At 38.3% G+C, this 22,835-nt stretch overlaps 3 protein-coding genes across 4 annotated transcripts in view; 1 reads left to right on the forward strand and 2 right to left on the reverse strand.

The window, feature by feature from the left end:
* LOC135170082 (uncharacterized) overlaps nt 1-22,835 on the reverse strand; it is a 90,905-nt gene that overhangs the window by 37,014 nt on the left and 31,056 nt on the right. The window contains exons 2-3 of the mRNA XM_064135602.1: nt 12,234-12,578; nt 5,914-6,231 (exon numbers count right to left, since the gene is read on the reverse strand). The gene's annotated coding sequence lies outside the window, so the exon portion shown is untranslated. The remainder of the gene's footprint in view (nt 1-5,913; nt 6,232-12,233; nt 12,579-22,835) is intronic.
* LOC135170074 (two pore potassium channel protein sup-9) overlaps nt 1-22,835 on the forward strand; it is a 71,149-nt gene that overhangs the window by 20,308 nt on the left and 28,006 nt on the right. The gene's annotated exons all lie outside the window — the stretch shown is intronic.
* On the reverse strand, nt 6,639-8,625 carry LOC135169949 (optic atrophy 3 protein homolog). Its single transcript, XM_064135376.1, has 2 exons — nt 7,963-8,625; nt 6,639-7,471 (listed from the first exon to the last, which is right to left on the reverse strand). The coding sequence occupies exons 1-2, from the start codon at nt 8,224-8,226 to the stop codon at nt 7,235-7,237; spliced, it is 501 nt and encodes a 166-aa protein (XP_063991446.1). The 5' UTR covers nt 8,227-8,625; the 3' UTR covers nt 6,639-7,234.

Here is a 22,835-nt window from a genome sequence, read left to right on the forward strand (position 1 = left end):
GTCAATTTTATTTCGAAAAATCCGGAACATTCCTGTACATTTCGTTTTCAGAAGAATTTATTTTTCTGGCCCAACTTATAATAGAATTTTCCAACCCCAGGACATATTCTGGAAAATTTTGTAGAATTTCTGTTGAACTTTTATAAAAACTTCTGAATTGATTAAAAAAAAAATTGGATTGTGTAAATTGCTTGAATAAATTAATTCCTGTCCTTTTGTAATTATTAGAAATGTCACCCATATTAAATTTACTATCAATATTAATGCGTCGATATCTCAACATCTCATAATCTCCGAAAAAAGTCGTTAAACATTTTCTCCTGAATGATTCAATATTTCTCTCCGACTTTTACTACTTTATCCACTTTTTTTCGTTATATCCCGATAGTAAAGACTGCTGGAGGGTTAAGAATCTACTCATTGGAAAGCTAAGAAAATTTCAGATGGAAATCACTGCGGAACAGCCTCAGCACACCCCCTCGACATTTAAAATAGACCAGTTTTAATGTGAGAAGTTCTTGATTCGCGACTTCAAGCCATTTTATTCCTCCAGCACTGGCAACAGTTACTATTCGACGTAATGACGTCCTTCTACCCAACCCCCACCCCTCCACACTAACAAATCCAGTTGCACAATGGTGTTTTTTAAAGACTAAATTATCTTCCCTCGATTTTTCAACTTCGGGGAATTTTCATTACGCTATTTCTCGGTTTCTTCATGAATATATTGATTGTGGAGATGGTAAATCCAGTCGTCGGAGGGCTGGGGAAAATATTCCGAGTGAAATGCTCTGCAGATGTGCCTTAATATACCCTCGCATAGTTGAAATGGTAATGGTTTCATGTGAGAAGTTTGCTCTGAATGTTTCAAGAGCCAATTGCGGCTAAATGAGTCCTCCAGGATCATTCGGAAATTGGAAATTCTCGGCTTTCGACAATTATGTACATGTCATTATCTATTCCCTCATCGATAGCAGAAGATTTTATTCACAGGGATGAAGGGATTTTTTGAAAATTATCGGAGGGAAGAAATTACTTACAAAGACTGTGTGTGAATATCACAAAAATTCAGATGATGTCCCCAGCACATGGTAACGTGAAAATAAATTCCCTTCTTAAAAGTCTAACAATTTTTTAATGAGAAAAAACTTCAATACTTGTAATTAAAAAAGTGTAACTTCTCATTTCTCTCAATAAAAGTGTTTCTCGACTTTTTTTCACTTCCAATGACCCTATTTCCGGGTAAAGAAGGTCAAATTGATTTTTCCACTGCGCCCTCCGATCCGCATAAAAATAATCGTTCTTCGTAATTCAAAAGGTGGAATTTTCACTCATTAAAAATAATCGCATCACCATTCGCAGCTCTCAGAACGAAAATTTCACGCTTCGAGGTATTTATATCAATGTAACTTTCCCCTTGTTCTACATTGAAATAAAATAAAAGGAGGAGCCCTTCAGCATTACTTCCCCAAGCCACATATCCCTCGTAACGACGATTTCTCTCGTTAACTCCTCACACGTTGAAAGCATTTCACAAATGTATTTTCTTATTTTCCAGTGAAAAACGTTATTATCTCATAGTCTTAACCATTGTTATGCGGGAAATAATCCAACTGCCTTCTCCCTTGAATATTTAAATTCCCTCTCTACCCCTGCTCACTGTGGTGCACAAATACACCCAGAATTTTCACAATCTCAAGTTTCGGAATACTTGATTCACAGTAATTACTGCACAATGTGGATTTAATCTACCACGAATTAACGGCCGCATCGTGGGAAACTGCGGCCAAGGATTTAATTCAACGTTTCTGCATATTTATTATTTCTCACCCCTATTTTTATATCTACGTCTTGGGGTCAAATGTGCAGAGAGAAATATCTGATAAAAAGTACCAGAAATGTACAAATTTTACCCTCCATTTCCGATGAGAGACTGAAAGATTAATTGCATTTTCTTTCATATTTGTATTTTTTTATTAATATTATTCTTTTGTTAATTTATGTTAATCCGTGTTATGTAGAAGTGTTCGGTAGAATCTCCGAAAATCCACAGGATGAAGATTTCGCATTTATGTAGCTGTGGTATTTACAGACTAAATGGAAGGAGGTGCTCTGTAGTCTCTCACCTCCTGCCAGGCGCACTCCTGGTGTCTTGACACAGCTTCGTTATTATGTAAGAGAGAATGTAAAAGAAAATAGAGGGGAAGGGGATATATATGAAGGTGAGCACCTCCGCAGTGAGTGTGATGAAGGTATGGGATTTTTAAAAATAGCTGGTGAGAACTTTTGCATATGGAGGGTGAGACAAGGTCGAGGTGATTGACGCAAGTGTGCACACGACTAGAAAAAATATTCCCGTCGGAGCAAACAATTATCCAGGGATTATCTCATTCATGAATTTCATGTTTGAAGGGTATGCGTACGACCTTGGCTTCGTGAAGCTCCAAAAAATTGTGAATGGAAGGAAATTGCGATAGAATAACTCAGTAATTTTCGCCAGAAATCGTACTAAATGTTTTGGTACTTGAAGAGACACTTTATATCTTGAAATTAAAGGGATATGGGAAAATTTTCGTTAAGATCATATCTCTGGAGGAGGATTCCAGCTGTAAAAAAGATCTTCATGAACATTTCGGTACCTCCATTAGTTCTAGAGATATTTCTCAAAAACTAAAGTCGTCAACTGCGATTACTTCATATCACCATTTCACTCCAGAATTCCCTACCATTTCGCCAAGAAAAACTTCCTGCTCTAGCTTCTCACCCCCGACCGCCATTTGAATTCTCGCACCCCTATTTTTCCCGAAGAATCTGCTTGTTAGAGACTAGACAGTGGGATAAAAAAAAAATGACGATGTATAAGGCTGTTTCCTGCTGAGAAATTTCTTCTCTCCAAAGCGGATTAAATGGATTTATCTGCGGCCAGGTGAAGTACGTTTTACGGTGAAAAGAGAGACGAGTCTTCAGTGAGAATAAGAGAGTAAAATGAAACAACAGAGGAACGAAGAAGTGAATGAGAAAAAATAAAATACCTTGAGAATTGAACGACCAAGTTTTTATTCTCAGCTACCTCTTCCTGATTGTCTCGAATTTATTTATTTCCTCATTTTCCACTCAGCCAGTGTTTTCTCTGTGTGTTAAAAAAAAAAAAAGGAAAGTGGAAACAGAAGCCATAAATTTTATGGATTTCGTTCTGGGACTGAGTTACACAATGGGATGTCCTTAGTTACTCAGTAGAAGCAAATGGAATTCTCAGTGGTTGGTCGATAATTCGATAACTCCTCTCCGTGGCTGTCAGAAACTTTGAATGGATCAAGTGTGTGAGACTCTTGGGGACTCAATTCGCAGGGTTCCACTTCCAATGTCCCCGTGGATTCCCTTAAGGGCACAGGGGGAAGCCAATAGGCTCGGGAAATCATCGAAATCAGGGAAAATCGTGAAATGGTAAATTAATCAAAGAAGTTAAATAAAAGTGTGATGTGGCTGACTATTCATTGATATTACTGATGTCTTAAGAATTCTGGAGTAATCAATAATTTTAACAATTACAAAGGAGCTCTCCGAAAATTTTTAAAAATCTTTTAAAGAATGAACTGATTAAGAAAATGAATAAATAAATTTTTTATACGAAAATTCGTGTCAACTTTGAATTTCCAGTTTTTATACCATTGCAATTCAATTTTCATCCCCTATCGCAGGATCGATCTGCATTCATTTCCATCAGTTCCATTCAATTTTTCCACAAAAACTTTTAAACAGAAAAATAAAGCGGAATTTTTTTTTATTTAATTAAATACTCTACGTTAGTTCATTCAAACAACTATTTCACCCGGCTAACGGAAAAACCTCTGAATTCATACTGTGTTGAAAATGGAGATGAAGTGAAACTGGATCTACATGTTTTTTTCAACTCAGCTGAGAAAAAAAGGGAGGATAAAAAATAAACAAGCTATTGTTGGAGTTAAAGAGAAATGTAAAAAAAGGAATGATAGGGGAGGGTGGCGAGAGGGAGTTGCAGATGTAGAGTAGACCATGAGGGTTGAGAGGAGGGAGAAGATGAAACTGAAAGGGCGAGAGGGATAGAAGAAATAAAAGCATCGACTGCCGATGAGAGTGGAATAATACGCTTTGGGTCAGACGAGAGTGGATGGGGGGGGGGCAAGTTTAAAGTCATTGTCGACGGAAAAACCATGAAAGTAAAGGAAATCTTGAGACTAGAGTTGAGGGGAGATGAGATGGAGATGTTGGTGAGGGTTAAATCGAGTGAGATAAATCCTCTTGTAAAATTTGTTTCATTTTCTCTTGTCATGGGATAAACAGGATGAGATTTATAAGATCACACTAGGGGGAGTGAAATTCTCGGAATATCTTCAAAATTCCCTGAAATCCGGTAATAAAAAATCGGATTTTCATCCATCAAATTCAATTATTCAAGTAATTTCAATAAAATCATGTGACAAGTCAATTTCGTCGAAAATAAATGATTTTTCAGTGGGAAAAAAACATAATAAAAATGGTTTAAGATTGTTACCTCCCCATAAATCGAAAGTCCATCCCTCAATTCTACATTTCTTCGGAATGTCCTCGAGGGTCATTTGATCCTATTTCACCCAGAGAATCCAATAATTTCAATACCCCATAAATCCACCCGGAAATTTAAATTTCCCGTAAATAATGGCCTTCCGAACTGAAAACAATTTTCATTTTTTATTTACACCGACGATTCCCAAATTTCCATTTTACCCTCCGTAAAACGTCGTTTACAATTCCCTTGACTCTGTTTTCACAGCGCATCTTCTCTCTGAGAAACTGCAAAGAATGTTCCACAAGATTGAAAATGATACAAATATATATCCTGAGGTCAGGAGACACCAGCTCTACATCAAGAATTGTTTTCCAACCCTGGGATATCCATTCTATCTCCAACAATGTGTACACACGAAAAACTATCAGACTTATATCCCAGGAATTCGAATCCACCGCCGCCATTATCCTCCTTCCCCCTTAGCCCCTCACCACTTCTATCCACTATCGCGCTGTTATCGATGATATCACAAGCAAAGTTCAACTCATTCTAGATTTTTTTTTTTTTCAAATAAAACTTGCAAAATGTAAACAGAAAGTTTTTCAAGATAACATTTTTTTTTACCGTCAATCGTATCATTTTAAATTGAGGATTTTCTGAATTAAAGATTGGGGGATGAATTTTTAATGGTTAAATTTCAAAGTTCTGGGGCTCTTGGTTGACTTTTTCACTGCAATATACCCGGAATATAATTCGAATAACTGCCTATGAAAAATTCAAAATGGCAATGGTGAAATTCTCGAGCGAAAACTCGTGTGCTAACACAACTCGCCAAATCGTAGGAGCGTTGAAGGGGTAAAGGGGAAAGGGGATATTCGCCTCCTGGGGTGAATGTAGTTTTGCCTCGGTGTCCTAACAGTCCCATAACCGTAATTTTTACTCCCGAGGACGGTGGAAGAGTTGGCCCAGTTGCGCAACTGTCGGATGTCCACCTTCTTACCGAAAATTCCATGTCTTTATGACCCTGGGGTTAAGGGAAATGAAGACCTCTGTGGGAATTTCTATGCTGTAAAATTCCACAGTTGAGAGCTGTCATCAAAGACTGATGGCAGAGAATCACATTCTCCAGTAACGCATATGAATACTGAAGACAAATTAAATTTTTTGGTGGCAATGAATTTTTTTTTATGAATCACCTCGGAAAATTGGACTGAATGGACTTTGCGAAAGGGAAATTTTTTATTCCGCCAGTTGGGAACATTTTTATCATCATCGTTGACCCCCTAACGATTTTGCGATTCGTCGATTTACTTAGGTTCTACATATTTATAATATTCAATTCATAATTCATTTTTAATAGTAAATTCAAAATAAATTTTATGACTCACTTTTATGCTGCGATATTTTTTTCTCTGTTGTATAGATGCAGAGGGGTGAGTTGGGGGTTTAACAATGTCTCCATCCAGTGCACGTCACCACGAAACCCAAAAGAAATGTTTTCCGGTAGTTGGGTGAAAGAGACGTTTTCCTTCCTCACGACTTTGATTCTGTTTTCCTCTTTCGTGTTTCTTTTTTACTGCACCTCAACGTGAGGATCACTCGGGGTGACAGGCCAGTGAGTGCCACGAATAGTGAAACGTGTCACCTTTGGTGTGAGCAGGGTATAGTGCGGAAGGACGGGGTAACCTGCTGTGTAGATGGTCTTCCTTGAATGAAAAAAAAAATCGACAAATGAGATTAAAAACATCGGGAATTTTAGGGGATTTTTTATAGAGTCGTAATTCCTCGAATTTATTTGACATAAAAAACGATTGAATAAAAAAAAATCCACATGATCTAGGAACGTAGTGAAATACTTTTCTTCAAAGCTCACTTAATCCCAGTAAAAAAATCATTTTGAATTATCCGAAATAAAATTTTAAGTCGCACTTCAAAGACAAAATAAACAAAAATGAAAAATGTCAGAGAAAAAAAAGTTACCATTCTCACCCTATTCGCAATTTCGTTAATGGCCTTTCGAAGGCACACACAGGGGGGGCACAATCACTTCCTCAACTGCTGAGAGACCCCCCTCCCACCGGTGTGAGAGGAATCGAGTATTAGTGGAGGAAAACTGACGAGAGACTCTTTATCCAAGGGGTGAAATCTGGTTTTCTCCTTAATCGAGAAAAACCAGCGGGAGGAGGGGGGGAGGAGGTGGAAATAAAAATAAAATAAAAATGAAATAAAACATTACTCATCCACTAACTCGGCCACGTGGAAGGGAAAGATAAGTCGGCTGACGTGACCCCACTCAAGCTCCTACAAATACATCACTGCGAGAGGGGGAGGAAGGGGGACCATTTAATTTCTTCTTTTCTCTTAATAAATTCTTGATCGGTAATTAATTATTCCCACCAAATATTTCACAAGAAAAAAATCATGTATATTTCAAGTTAGAGAAGTCGACAATCCAACTCTTTTTCATAAACTGACGGTAATATATTAGAGAATTTTTTTCCTCGTAGAGGGAATAATAATAATTCATTGAGTAATTAATAGTTTGAACTAATCCCACTCGTGGAACTTGAAATTTAAAGTCAGATTAAAATGGAGAATTGGGTGGAAGATGAGAAAGTGAGGGTTGGCAAGGCTTTCCCAGAAACTCCTAGAGAATTGGTTAGAGCATTCAGTGGATTAGACGCTCTCGTATTTTATCCATTGAAACAGCTAGACGTCTGACGTGACAGAGGCCGACGACCGACTTTGCAATGAGTAATCGTCAACTTTCCCACGAAGTTCATGAATTAGCTTAGCCTGACGTGAAAATATATCCACTACTTCGGCTTTACGTTCTTCCAGTTTGTTGAGCTCACGTGTACGTTCAGACTCCATCAATTCATTTCGTTTTGACGAGCGATTGTTCTCGAGTATGAGAAAACCAGCTAATATTGTGAATACCAGTCCCTGTAAATTATTTCCAAGGGGATTAGCGAATGTCGTTGATTAATTGAACTCGCTAATTGAGTGCAGTGGTGGAGGGAAGAAATAGAGCTATTTTTTACGGATTTTTAATGAACAAAAGCAATAGTCGATCTGTCTTTAGTTCAAGAAACTTTACCCTTTGTTTTTAGGTGAGATTCACATCATATTTCGGATCGGATAATTTTGGTTCTCCTCCAGGGGTAACTCGCCGGTCAAAGACCTTTCGACCCTTGAACTCCAAACTTATTTAAAAGTCATATAATTTTCAATACCATTTTATCCCAGACCTCGAAATACTTTTGAGGACATTTCGACTATCAAATTCCAATGAAATATTCAAATCATCTCATTCTCGAAAATTTGTTTTCGCCCAAAAGGCGATTGACATGGTCTGTTTCACCCCTCAACATTTACCCCACTGAACTAATCTGAACGTCAATATTCATTGACATTATGATTTGATGAATTCAAACCTCAAGGACAAGCTGTGCACCAATCTCAATAGCCTCAGACTCCCCAATTTCCATCCTCCCCTCGATCTCCTTTGACTTGTCATTGGGAAGATAACGTTTAGTATTCAGCTCAAGGCGATGATAAATTTTGCCTGGTACAACTAATCCGTAATATCGGAAGTATCGATGTCCCCTGGCAAAATTAACGATTCTCAGTGACAGTGGTTTTGCAAGTTGTCTGCATAGCAAAACAACAAGTTTTGACAGTGGAAAGTGATCCTTCATAATTGAACGTTTGAGACTTGTTTTTTTTTTTATCCACTGGAGAATGCTATTCTGGGATAGTTGGAGGCTTGTGGAGAAATTTATAGTCACTGCGCGAGGTTGGATGGTGTTAACTGAGGGAAAACTTCTGAACTTTGAACGTGGGGTTACAGGATAACCTCAAACTCTTGGGGACAGTCAAGAGACACTCGCACCTCGGCGACGGAAATTTTCGAATGAGGGGGAAAATCGGGAGAAGAACAATTATTTTTGTACTGAGATGAGGAATTTTTTAGGGACAATTTGTTTTAAATATAATAAGATTTCAACGATTTTTTAATTCACTGAGCAAAAAGTAATTTTCCATTATTCAAAAAATGATTAAATTATATCAAACTCGAATTTTTTGCGAAGGTTAATGCAAAGGGGATACAATGATTTTTCAGATATGGTAAAAACAAAAGAAATATACAGAAATAAAAATGAAGACTGAGGATTAGAATGATTTGTGATTATTTCCTTCAGACCATCAATAAATTGTTTAATCATATTCAATTATGTTGAAACATTTTTTATTAGAGTGATTATGGAAAACTAGAGTGTATTCACAGTACTTTAATTTTGAGAAATTATTGGATGGAGTTGAGAATGGGTTTTATGCCACTGGCTTTCATTTTCATTCGAGCATCGATCCGCCCTCATGCTCTCAACGAGATGCTGCTGGGGCGAGGAAAGATGAGTTAAAAGAGGGAAAATAGAGAAAAGGTTGCTGGTTGGCATTCGAAAGTTCAAGGTTTATCCCCACCACTGATAATTCCATTGATAAAAGTCAGATTTCCATAAACTCCACAGCCCCTAATATTCCGGAATAAAAAATCTTCCCTTGAAAATTTTCAATTTTAATTTTTGTCACATGAAATATTGAGGAGAGTAAACAATATTGAAAGAAAAAAGGAAAAATTTTTAGTTCGTCTTGCCCCTGAAGCAGCAAAAGGAAACGAATTAACTCGATTGAGGGTGCGATTGAATTATCCCTGAAATTCTCGAAATCAGAGTGAGAATTTGGAATTCTCATGGTATGCTCTCATGAACTTCTTAATTTTCCCTTCGAAGAGGGTTCGTGAAAAAAATTCGACATCTCTATCAAACTGCAAGATGGTTCCGAAGAATTCAATGAGCAAGTGGAAATGGACCCGTCGCTGTCAGACTCAATCGAACTCCAGTGGAAATTCTGGTCCACCAACTCTCCGGGTTCCTCCACCAATTTTCTAATTTATTAGACAATTGCTCTTATCACTCAGCCACTGATCACGATATGATATCTGCTGTGAAATAGGCAATGCCTCCATCTTGTATATTCCGCTAGAAAAGTTTTTCTTAAAAATTTCACGAGTGAAGTCTGAAGTTGTCAAACGAGGTCCTGATTTCATCTGGAGAAAATTTTATCCTAAAAACTCTAGGAAAACTGCTGCAACTGAAATAAATCAGTTTCACTTCAACTTCTCCATAAAGCCATCTTTGAATCTATTGATTTTTTCTATAAAAAGATCCTGACGAAATGTCTCCAACTGTATCACAGGCCAAATTATTCACAGCCCTCTTGGAAAAATATTTATTAACAATAACCAGTAAAAAAATAAAAGCGGAGTTATCGCGACAAATCACTTGACTACTTCGTTAATAGTTCTCCAACTTTTATCTCCTTGCATTAGCCCCCGATCAAGAACAACTGATCAATTGAAAAGAATTATTTTCCCGTGAGCAAACACAAAAATGTCCAACTAATACCCCCATAACATCCCCCAACCGGCCTAATTCCCCTCCCCAATAAACACTCCCCTCAATTTCCTGCATTCACCCAGGAAAATAATAAAACTCCATCACGAGGAATAAAAACCGATGGCATCACTCCCATCAACCTTTACCATTTTTTTTTTTCTCCACCCCCATGTCACTCGCCCTCCCACCCATTTTTTTCACTCGAGATGATAGAACGGTCAACTATCAGCCTCAGTTCCTCTTTCATCGACTTGTGTCGTGGCTGGTTGCCACTCGAAAGTTCATAGTTCCCGCTTTTCTCCTCTCCATTCCCCCTCTCGCATATCATCTACTGACTCAAGTGTCGATAAAACGCGTATAACGTTAGCTCAGTGGGATATCGATGTCGACATAACCGTCATATATATGAAAATTGTGATTATCAAACCCTCAGTCAGAGTCTCATATCCAAACTACCAGTTTATATCCAACAGCATCACCACTTCACTCCCTCACGGCTAAATGTAAATTTTCATCGATCCTGTTCCTCACATCCTCGTACACCGAAGTAATTGAATATTTTTCATGCCTCCATTATTTCAACTTGGATGTTCATTACTATGGAAAACGTATTATCGATTATTACGACCGAATTTACAGGTTCCATTGTATAATTTTTATCGGATAAATTTATTGATTTATAACTAAATTAGACCGATTTACACAATTTTTTTTCCAGTAAAAATGTTCTGAGCATTTGAAGATCTTGGAAGAACGTTCCACAGGTTCATGAGAAATCTCCCTGATCTGAGGAATATTTTCCCGAATATTTCCGAAAGATAATCCAAAGGCAGATATTTCTCGCCGCGTCTCCGTGACGAATGAAAATAGTGTTTTTTTTTTCTAACGTCAAATAAATTTATTTTATTTTATTTTTTATGGTTGTGGTTATGACCGCCATATGGCGAGGATATAAACGTATATGATCTTCATATATCCTCCTAATAACCCCTGCGAGATCGTCACAAAAAAATTCACATGATCTTCTTGTAACCCTCGTATGACGTTTATGTGATTACTATGTAAATTTCATGGGGTTCTTGTATAACATAAATACAACCCTCGTACGACATCCCCAGGACCCTCATGTAACACCTGTTGGCCTTGACATGACCTCAATACAATTTTTATATGACTTCCCTGTAACCTCAACACGATCTTCATATTAACTCCCTATGATTTGCCCGTGAAGATCGCTATAATAGAAATATTTATTGTTCAAATGAAAAAATATATTGGACATACTTGCTCTATGGCTTGGCTTTCTGGATGGTAATGGGGCATCCGGGGGCATTGAGTTTCACCGGAATTTGACGAATATGTAGAATGCTTTGAAAATGGAAATACGGCTGGAATTTCGTTGGAAAATTCCCAGTGGTACAGCCCGATATATGTCAGCCTATTATGTTCTGATGCGTTGGTAGACATCAAAAATTGTATTTTTATTTCGATTTCTCGGGGCAAATTGGTGGAACCAGTCGATTTGCATCAATGGTTACCATCATTTTGTTTATAAAATTCCCCGGAATATTTCAAATTATTCCAAATGATGAATAGTTGACATTTAATTTTCGTTCCATTTACGACCAAATTAATTGCGACCAATTAAACAAATTATGTGAAAAAAAAAATAAAAAACTTGATGAACAAAATTTGTTGAACCTCAATGAAAACTGGATAACAATGTCCGCATTTCCAATCGCAAATGAATGAAAAATTCAAGACATCAATCAGTTCTCTCGCAAAAAAAATATTGCGAGAAAATCGATCATCACAAAAACCTATTTAATACTGAAATTAATAATTAAAAAATTATTTTTGTTCCAGGTACGTAAATTACCAACAGATGCCTGCAAGCTGCCATCTCTCCCATGTCTTTGGCCCTCTCCCCCCGCCCCCCAACCCCTCTTAGAAATTCTGAATTGCAAAAATATCAGCGGGTGAGTAAAACAACAAAGCTCCCCTCTCCCGCAGCGCGTTATATACACACACGGAAAACTGTGTGACGCAAATCCCACAGGCGGGTCGAGAGAGCGCATCGGAGAGAGAGAGATTCAGCCGGTTGACCCGGGACAGTCCAACCGAATGCGCAAATTCAGTGGACGAGGAAGGAGCTTGTGAAAATTGAGAGAGATAGCGAATGGACGAAAGAGAGAAAATTGCACCGGTTGCAGCACCAACTACTATTGTATATAGTGGAAACTACTCACCTTCTCTTTCCACATTTCACCTCTGAAATAAACTCAGTCTCCCCCCCCTGCCATCACTGGTAACTCCAACCCCTGGTCGTCATTCGTCCTTCTATTTTGCCTCACGGTACACTAGGATTTCCTCGTACACTTGCTTTCTCATACCGGCATTTATTTATGCTCCTTTACCCACTGACCTCATCTTGAATATATCCACTACTTTGAAATATTTAATGTTTATATTCTCTTTGTTTTTGACACAGAGACAGAGGTGGGGTAAAGAAATTTTGACAATGGAGCAAGTTATTGTACATTCGTTCACAGAATATTAAACTGGTTATTTTGTTCCGCACCAATATTTTTCCCCTGAAACAGAAGAGAAAAAAAAAATTAATTATGATAAATAATTCATCACTGTTGTGGGTAATTAATTGTATGTATTTTGTCCTGTGGGGATGAGATTTAAATGGTTTGAGTGGGGTACATTATCCCATGGGAGAATGGATTTTTCTTTTATCTCCGTGATTTTTGGTATTTTTTTTTATTAATTGTGGGGAATGGAGAGGGTGCGAATGGGATTGAAATGGATGATTAAGGTGGATTGATGCACCAGTGTATGGATGGATGATACTAATTTAATTAAGGTCCATCAGTCAATTAATGCGTAACAATGAGTTTATTACGAAAAGTCATCGATGATGGAATTAAATCGACAGATACGAGTGATTGTAAAATAAATTTGTGAATTTAATTTGGATTTCTGATAGGGGATGAAATGGATTATTTCTACCTCATGCGAAAGTGTATATAGATTTTTTAAATGCGTTATTATCGTTGGATGATTTAAAGGGAATATGTGAAAAACTGCGGAAAATATGTGTCGGATTGTGACTCCCATATGTCCGTATAACTTCGCAAAAGCTCGATAGCTTTTATGGGATATTCACAGAATGGCCATTAAACCCTTATCTATAACTTTGGAATACCCTCATCTACCCGAAATGCGGTCTCCACATGATCTTCCTATGACTGGGAGATTTTTATAATGTCCCTGTCCATAGAAAGCTCGCAGGGCCCTAGTGACCTTCTTATGATCTCAAAGCACCTCCATCGGGCATCCAAATGACCTTACTGACCTTGCTGATACGCATATGATCCTTGTAACCCTTTTACGATCCTCATCTGATCTCATACGAATTTTATTCAACTCCCACATGACCTTATTGACCTTCATGAAGCTTTTATCCATATGATCTTGACACATGGCATCCATAGAACCTTCATTCCAACTCCAGACAATCCACCGAGCCTTTACGACCCCTGTGACCCCTATCGCCATTTGAAAAACTATTCTCGTATATCCTCTCTCCATTTTTTAACACTATACAATTGTCATGAAAAATCCATAAAATTTATACGCCATTTTTTTTCACCTATTCCTGAACGTCGATTTATCTCTGGGGGACTAATCCATATTCATTCTGAGATATATTTATTTTTGTATTTGAAAACAACAGATGAAATGTGCTAATAGAGGGGACGAGGTAATTTAATAAAAGTGGAAATGAAAATTTATCCGGTGCAAGTTCTATACCGAGAAGTTATCCTTCAAGCGTGGCTGGTCTGATTGTCGTTATATTTAGCCTCAAAACTTTTTTCTACCTCGGTTCTATATCCCCACGGTTCACCCTCGGCTTTCTCCTTGATGTTGCTCTTCATCCCGACGCGGTAAGGGGTCGGTTGGGGAGGGAGAGGGTATTAAAGTGGTGAAGAAAAATATAGAGGGGAGATGCGCGGTTGGACAGCGTCTTGGAGAGTTGGCATGTCGAATGGTTATTCCGCGCGCGCACCCCTCGCGACACTTACGCCGACGCGAAATTATTTCTATTCGTAAAATTATAATTCTCAGAAAGGGGAAGATTTTGAATTAATTTTTTTGAATTTACAGAGTATTTAGAGGAATTCGAAATTCAAGGGAAAAAAATCTATCTCTTGAGAGGGTCAAAGGAAACTTTTGTGTTTTTAATTTTAATCAGACCGTTATCAAGGAACATTTCAATCGCACCATAATAAACAGTAAACTACCCTTATTCATTTATAGCCTCTGAACTGCTAAAAATAATTCTGATTCCCCAAAAATTATTATTATTTTTCCTATTAAATTTAAACGAATAATCATTTTAAAAAATAACTTCTGACAATTGCTGACCCATTGAAACCACCGACTGAGAAGCATCGATATATATCCATATAAAATCGATAAATTCGATTAATCGACGTCGATGGCAAATCCCCATCCCCTAAAATCCTCTTCCTCCCCCTCCATTGAAAATAATTAATGAAAATAATTCCCCGAGTTTACACTTTGTTAACCAATGACTATCACCCAAGTAGGGGTAGTAGAGGGCCCCCAGAGAGGGGATGAGTGTAACCCCACACCAGGAGAGGGGATACCGAACGATGAAGCCTGGTTGGAGTAAAGAGCCGAGGCAGCCTTGGAGTGGGTGATGGTGGTGGGTTTTGAAGATGTGGAAGGGGAGACGCTTGAATTCTATTTATAGAAACGAGGACCTATACATAGCCACCAGAGTGGGGTAGAAGGGGGTGGGTGAGCTATGCATAGACTCAGTCGCTCGGCACTCTCGTGCACTACGTTTCGGTCTCGCCGCACAGAGGCCTCCCTACACTCTGCCCCCTGCTTTTCCCACAGGAGTATGACGAGGGAGGGATATCTCCCCCTCATTCATCCCCGCACCCTTCCCTTACACCACCACTGGTGAAAAGAGGGGAGGGGGAACGAAGGGCGGATTGTACGTGCTGCAGGTTCAATGAAACCAGGCCATCCTGCATTCACCCGGTATTCTCTTCCCTCACTCACCCCCTATTTTCATACGGAGGGATGGGAAAATTATTAAATTTTTTTTTTTCGACGAGATGTACATCTCACTGGGCAAGAAATATTTACGGATAAGTGGCTTTGTCTGTTAACGTGACATTTTTTGGATAAATTTTGTTGAAGAATGGAATATGATTTCAGGGGAAAAGGTCAATGTGTTAGCAGACACATTTCACTAACATAAATTTTCACTCATCCTCCCTCCCAGTATATTTACGAAAAAAATTGTTGAATTGTTGTTAGTTTCATTGGTATATTTTCCATCATTACGTACACAGATTGCACTCCCCTAGGAAATATTTTGGCAAATCGGTTGACTGATACAAGCCCTCCGCGGTGTTGAAAGTTATACTGATATTGCTGGAGTAAATATTTGCCTGGTTATGTGAGCAGATCAATCTTTGTTTATTGATGACTGCGATGAATATTCCAGTAACCACCGTTGTCCCCGTTTCTCCCACCCTCAGCAATTATTTAAAGACAACGAATTTAAATTTGTGGAGGAAGAGCAAACAAATCGTCTTCCAATTGACGCAGAAGTAATTTTCTATTCCTCCAGTTAGAATAAAAAGATAAACATAATGGCACTAGTGTAAATATGAGAAACTGATTAAATTATTGGGTAAATAATTGGTGGGAGTTGTTTGACATTCCTACGCGTAATTATTGATTTTTATACTAAATAAATTTGCATATTAATATGCATGAATCTAAATAAAGCCCGAATTAATGTGGTACGTTTATGAATCGATTTATCGAATATTGTGATTAAAAAATAACTTCTCCATCTCCGGTATTATCGAATTCCGATCGAAATTAACAGATAATTCTTGACAGTGATGAGGCATTGTTCTTCGCCGAGAGGATTATAAAATTTTGTTGCATTGAGTGTCGTAGAAGTGCACACTAGCTCACTCACGAATTAAATTTACCCTCGATGTTCGATACGGATGTAGCTGAAGCTGAGCCCAGGGGGATGAGTACAGGGGTGGCCCTCTGATGCCGATAATAATCCCACGAACGTGTGTCGCACTATCGTAATTACTGGTGGACTGTACGTTAATGCGATTGTTGGAACTATCAGGCTGGATATATGAAACATTATATCACTCTCATCTATCTAATGTTTGATCTTTTGATTAATAGATCCTAAAGCAGGTGCGCACATTGATTTTTATCATCATTGAAAATTGTCAAAGGCTCATTATTATTTAATAATGAGACAATCATGGGCTCTGACCTGTTGTCATCCTCTGCTAGTTATCACCGAGATATCCACTATTTTTATTTCGAGTTTTAAAAAAATGTATGACAGGAAGAGAAACCTCATAGAAACAAAATTCTTCCGATAAATTCATATTCCCAAGTTTTATACTAAAACCAACAAAACAAGAAAATAAAAGTAATAAAGACGATAATGGAGGAAAACCTGGAAAGGCAAATGCTCATATATCTTCCACGTCACGAGGTATTTCGCCATGATGGTGGACGGTTAAACGAAAAACTTTCTTCTCATCCTTTTGATCCCATTTGCAAAAAAAAATTTTCAACTATACATCCGCACCACCTTGGCCGGAATAAACTCATCTCCATTCGCGATGATGTAATCATTTTAATTCGTTAAACTTTTACCTTATGATCTCGATAATAAATGAGGAAAAAGGGGGTGAAGAGTTTTGGTTGTAAAAACGTATTTATCCTTTGGTATTTATGACACTTATGATAAATTATTGATAAATAAAAGGAGAAACACATTAGAAAACTGTCTTCTCGGAATTTCTGGATTTTTGTATATTAATTATTCTTATTAACGATTTTTTCCTCGTTTTCAATGAAATGCCGTCTCTTCATCCCTTGGATTTCATTCGTAAATTCACTTCTACTCATAATAGTAAAATTGTTTAATTCCACTAAACTTCTACCCCAGAATTTTGTCAATAAACGCAGAGGAGGGAGCGTTTTTGTTGCGAAACCGGGCTCGTCCGGAATTTACAACAGACACCGAGAGAGTAAATTCACCGCCGTCTGAAAATATTTACAACATTCTCCCAAAATAAATTTAATCCAATAATTGCCCAACTAATAAATAAGGAAAAAAAAATGCAAAAAATTCCGATTTTCTCCCCCGGTATTTTCTCGGAATTTTTGAAAAATTAATTAAAAAAATACTATGTATTCCACTCGCGTATTTTTTTTACCACAACAAAAAGATAAAAAGTGGAGAATGTGTGTCATTGAATCGCACTTATACTTCGGAATTTATGACCAACACGGAGCGGACAAACTCACCGTCTCCTAAAAATGTTTACACCGTCCCAACACAATAAATTTTCCCAAATAATTGTATTACCGATAAACAACCGAGAAAAGCTCGGAAAATCCCACCTCCCCTGTCCCTATTTCTCGAAAATTTCGGAAAAATTAATGAAAAAAAATTTTTTATTCATCTCCCAACTGTTTTTCATCACAATTCTATCCCTCCCCCTCCATCGTTGTGTCGCCGTTATGACGGGAAATAACAGATTTCCTTGTAATTCAAATACTCAGTTGCACGTGTTGGTTCATTGATGATTATTCGGGGATTGTCCGGGTGTGTGGTCACCCTACACACTCGCCCAGTCAAACTAGGTGTATGAGCCAGAGCTAATACCGAAGGGGTCACTAATTACGCACGTCCAACAAAGGGGGGGAGGGAGGGAGGGAGGGAGGGAGGGATGAGGGGTTTTGGCTCAAACACGAATACCTTGATACGTATTACGCGTCCAGGAAACGATATCGCATGTCAGTGTGACCACTTTCACACGGTCAAAATGTTCATTACAACTTCGGCATTCGTCCTTGTTAGGTATTTTCCAACCCCGGCAACTCACTATGTTATACCTAAACTATGCACTGTTTATTCTGTCATTTACCATTGGTCCCTGCACACAGTAAACTCCGAGAAATGCCAATTAGAGCGATAACACGTATAACTTCGGTGAAATTAAAGGGAACGTATACATATGAAGGTATTTCTAAGGGCTAATTTCCAAGGGCTAATGCTTCGTACATAACGCCCCTACCCAAAGGCGTCAAAATAAAAAATGGCGGCCAGTAATTAACGCATATGATCCGGTAAATTATAATATTAATAGAATGTTCCATATAAATGCCCTTTATAAACCTTTCTCTGACCTCTATAACCTTCAGGGTACCACCATTACTCGTGTCATCAACAGGCAAACCTTTCCCAAGCCTGACCTGACCCGGGAATTTTTTTTATCGAATAAAATCGAATCAGCCAACTCAGTAGCTCATACATCCGAGGATTTCTCATTAGCCTCTTACGTTATCATCTTTACTCAGTGCACTGGTACTTTCGTGCATGTTGTCTCCCATCTGCTTTAGTTTTAGCACCGGATGATGGTGCAGCATTTAATACATACACATATATATTCGTTAGTGAGATTTCGTTACCGCGGGACGACACTGTGGTCCACCACGGTGACGCAAACATGCACCGTCAATTTGTTGAGTCGACACACATATGCACACCTCAGACGATCAATGACTGCAGGGAACATTACGTATACAATTTGACGATAACGAAATTCTCGTTAACCTTTGTTTTAAGGTTTATTTAACATTTAGAGTTGGGTGGATAATTTTGAGTTTGCCCTCCAGTTATTCGGAGGGGGAGAATTTTTTTTTTAATGACGTATCTGTGTCGTAATCTGCCAGTCAAAATAATATTCGGTAAAAATGACGGAACGATTATGTAATTTTTCAGTAAAATTTCAGGAAAAAGTCCAGAACGCAAGAAATATTCAGTGAAAAAATGCGTAATTGTTTCTTAATATTTACCGAATATTGTTTTGACGGGAAGATCAGGGCTCAGGCACGTAATTTTGGAAAAATTTTCCTCTCCTTGCGATAAAAATTACCCTCTCGATCTACAAAAATGGACCATGAGGCTCCAGAATTAACCTGATGAGCATTTAGTCGAATGAAATGAATAAAAATGAAATTTTCATGGCGTCTGCTCATGTTCTACCGCAGTTCAATAGTTTCGCTCTCGCTGCATTAACAAAACAAGGGATAATTAAACCACAAATGGAAATGGAATTTTGGTATTGGTTAAGAAGAGGGACAACATGATATTATTCAGTGGAGTTTGTCGATATAGACTGCCTCTTGCATATGTCGATTGAGGCGAAATTACCTGCCTCAAATTTACGGCCGTTCGTTAGCATAATCGTGGTCGCCATTAGGTGAGAATCAACGAGCAATTGGCTACCTAGGAGTATCGTTCGATTAGCTAGTTGGAAAAGCATTTGAGGATCGTTTGTTAAATGGTGGAGATATTCTATCTCGATACCCCGGTTGAGTATCGATCCAATTTCGATCCCAATATAAAATACGATCCGAAATTCCGAAAAGAAAAATTCATTACGTTCAGAATCAACTATTTTCACAGTGAATAATTAATTATTATTTAATTAGTAAGATAGGAACAACTGGTTGACCTGGAAAAATCAGAATTTTCCCAACGGTTTACAACCCAAAAATTCAACCTGAACCTGAATCAACTCACAGAATCCCTTTAAATTACATGAACATATGTCTGATCTAAATCAAGTTACTCCACTTCGAAAAATAGTTTCCCAACAAAAAAATACCAAATAAAATTGGCAAATGAACCAGATCGTTGTCGAAACAAAAATCTCGGTTAATCCGTTGATTTATCGGGTGATAGCGATATGAAAAATAATCTGGAAAAAAAATCAAAGGGACCCAGTTAGGAAAAAAAATATGTACAGAGCATCTGACCATACGGTATTTCCAGCATTCCAGTGGCTATGAATGTTGTAAATTCGTGGATGAAAATACCACTCGTGCGTAATCGATTGTCCAGTTATAAAATCGCACAATCAGCCCCCTCCCCCGCCCCCCCTGCTCTTTGGAAAGCTTTAAAAACCAGTGAGGGTGAGCCGACGGGGGAGAAAAAAAATTAAGTGGGGAAAAAGGGGTAACTGGGGGGAACTGAGGGGGAGTGAAACTGTTTCTGGTTGCAGTACCGATAACGAAGTCACCATGGACACACGAGGCTTGGAAAATATACCCAAAGAGTATAAACCCGTAGTTGCGATAACGTAGCCGCAATGCGGTATTGCCCCGTGCCTCTCGTCGCGCTTATTCACTGGGTTACAGAGGCCTCCAACAGCCTCCATGTGAGGGGTTGAGAGGGGACAGAATGGAGGGGAGAGGGGGTGGATAACTCAAAGCATCATGCTAACCACTTTACCGCCATTTTTACTCTTCATATTTTTTATTTGTTAAACACTCCTTCGAGTTTTACTGATGATGGAAAAATAGCTGCACGACTTTGCGAATTTGCAATAAACTTTTAAAGTAAAATAAAAATTAGGGAAAAGGAGGAACTGATAAAACCAAGGGACTGAATTACTAATTCAATCAGTAGTTTTTACTACAGGGGGAGGGGTGGGTGGAGGCGAGAGAAAGTGCGTGAAGAACTGGACGAAGTTCTACGGAAAATACCAAATAGCATGGGTCGTGTTAAATTAAATTTTCATTTTTTACAACGAAAATTTATTTGTTTATGAAATTTCAAAATTCCAGGACACTCGGGATAAAAGAACATAATTAAAAAATGTGGGCATTCACAAGGAGTAGAAAACACGTTTTTAGTCTCTCGCCTCCACTTTTATTCTTCTCAGTCTTCAGGTGCCGGTGTAAGCGATAAATTCAACTCCGGCGGCTTCGCAATTTTCACCCACTGGCAATCTTGGGATTCGTTGGATTTTTATCACTCCACTTGGGGTGAAAGAATACCTGTGTGCTACATGTGCAGGTACTCGTACACTGTACAACCGTTAACTCGAATACGGGGGTGAGAAAAAAATATGGCAACACGTGAATGAGGAATTATTAACTGTGGAGATGCTGCGTGATCTCGGCGATGTTTCTCTCTCTCATTTACGAATACAAAAACCCCATGAGACGAAAAATCGTAGAAAAAAAAATAATATTCTCCACGATTTAATTTTTCAAAGTGAATTCAAACCCCAAAACTCTACACCAAATGATCTCAAATAAATTCTATTCCACTTCGATTCCCATTCTGTAAGTGCCTCTCCCTTTCTGCCCTCCTCCCCCCCCCTGCGCTGTCGAACTCAGTTACACTTCGAGAAAGGTAAGAAAAGAATTCATCCCATTTCGCACAGTTGTGACTAGAGTGTTTCACTTGCTGGATCCACCCCCCCCTCCCCCCACTGCTCGAACTAATCCAATTTTGTTTCCTGTCTACCGACTCTCTTCTCCTTGTCCTCTCCGAGTACTGTGTCGGGGAATACACCGGTAATGAATGTCATTCGTAGGAAATTACTTCGATATTGTTTCCGGCGTTTCGCTTAACTTAACGTACAAGTGGGTTACATAATCCGTATAAGCTCCACTTTCACATCGGTGAGAATTTCTCATATTCATTCATCCACACTGGATTGACCCATCAATCTTTAATCCAGGGTTCTATTACCGGTGTCCAGAGTAACAATGTCTGGGTAAGGTGGTGGAAATGGATATAGGAACCATTGAGTCAATTTTCTTTATTTTTATATTTTTGTTTCGTCGTTTATTGCAAGTTAAAGAGCCTTGAAATTAATAATTCTCAACTGAATGTGATAATGTGATTCAAGTAGGTATTTCGACCTTGTGAACATCAAGTTGTACTTGAAGAAAAAAAATTTTTCTATGATCGCTTCAAGTAAATATTCGTCGAGTTGTAATTTCCAAGCAATTTAAAAAATTAATTCCATCCCCAAGGAAGTTTGCCCTGAGTAACACATAAAATAACACGTAAAAATGTGCGGTCCCTCTTTTAATTCACCCTCAACTCCCAACACCACCACTCGTAACTTCCAATCCTCCCTCAATCCCCCGCGAAAAAAAAATTCTCAAATTAAAACAATTGTTTTTTCCTCATTCATCATAACTTCAAAAATATCCCGAATATCCAGATAAATTGTCACACCATTTCATTATAAATTTAATTTCCACCTAAATCCCAAAACTTTCATCCCATTCTCTTCGAACACGACATAAATTCTGGTAGCGAGGCATACAACTGCGAATATTCACCGCTCGAATGAGTTTGATGAATTAAGGGGAGGCTACGATGAATTTTAAAAGTTCCCACCCATCGGAGTGAAATTGCTGATAGATTAAAGACCGATTAAACAGGTCTGAAGATGAATAATTAGTGTAAAAAATTAACTAGTAATTATTCATGTACCGGTAGGCCCTTAAAATTTGAATAATGTTTAGGGGGAATATTCGTCGCTCTGAGTTGAATATTTCTGTCTATTAGTCCGCTGGAGACATAATTTCTATCGAAAATATCACCTCACGCGGCCATTAATTTTTTATTAATCCAAGTAATCGTTAAAATTCCCGTAAATCGCTGACAAATTGAATTTTTACATCTGCAATTCTGCACATTTGCACTTTAATTTACCCCGTAAATTTAAGTTCTCACGGATGTTAAAAATCATCTCCATCGCATTTGTCACATCGAGCATAGGAGGATCCCCCGACATTCGCGAAGATTGAGGAATGATGTTCGTCGAAGATAGAACATAAAAGGGGGCGGAAAGGGGGACAGAAAAAAAAGTTTTCGAGGAGTCATGGAGCTTCTAGTGTGCTCACTCGAGCCAGCTCATCATCCTGAG

The sequence above is a fragment of the Diachasmimorpha longicaudata genome, chromosome 16 (genome assembly GCF_034640455.1).
Source record: "Diachasmimorpha longicaudata isolate KC_UGA_2023 chromosome 16, iyDiaLong2, whole genome shotgun sequence".
In the NCBI taxonomy this organism is placed as follows: Eukaryota; Metazoa; Arthropoda; class Insecta; order Hymenoptera; family Braconidae; genus Diachasmimorpha; species Diachasmimorpha longicaudata.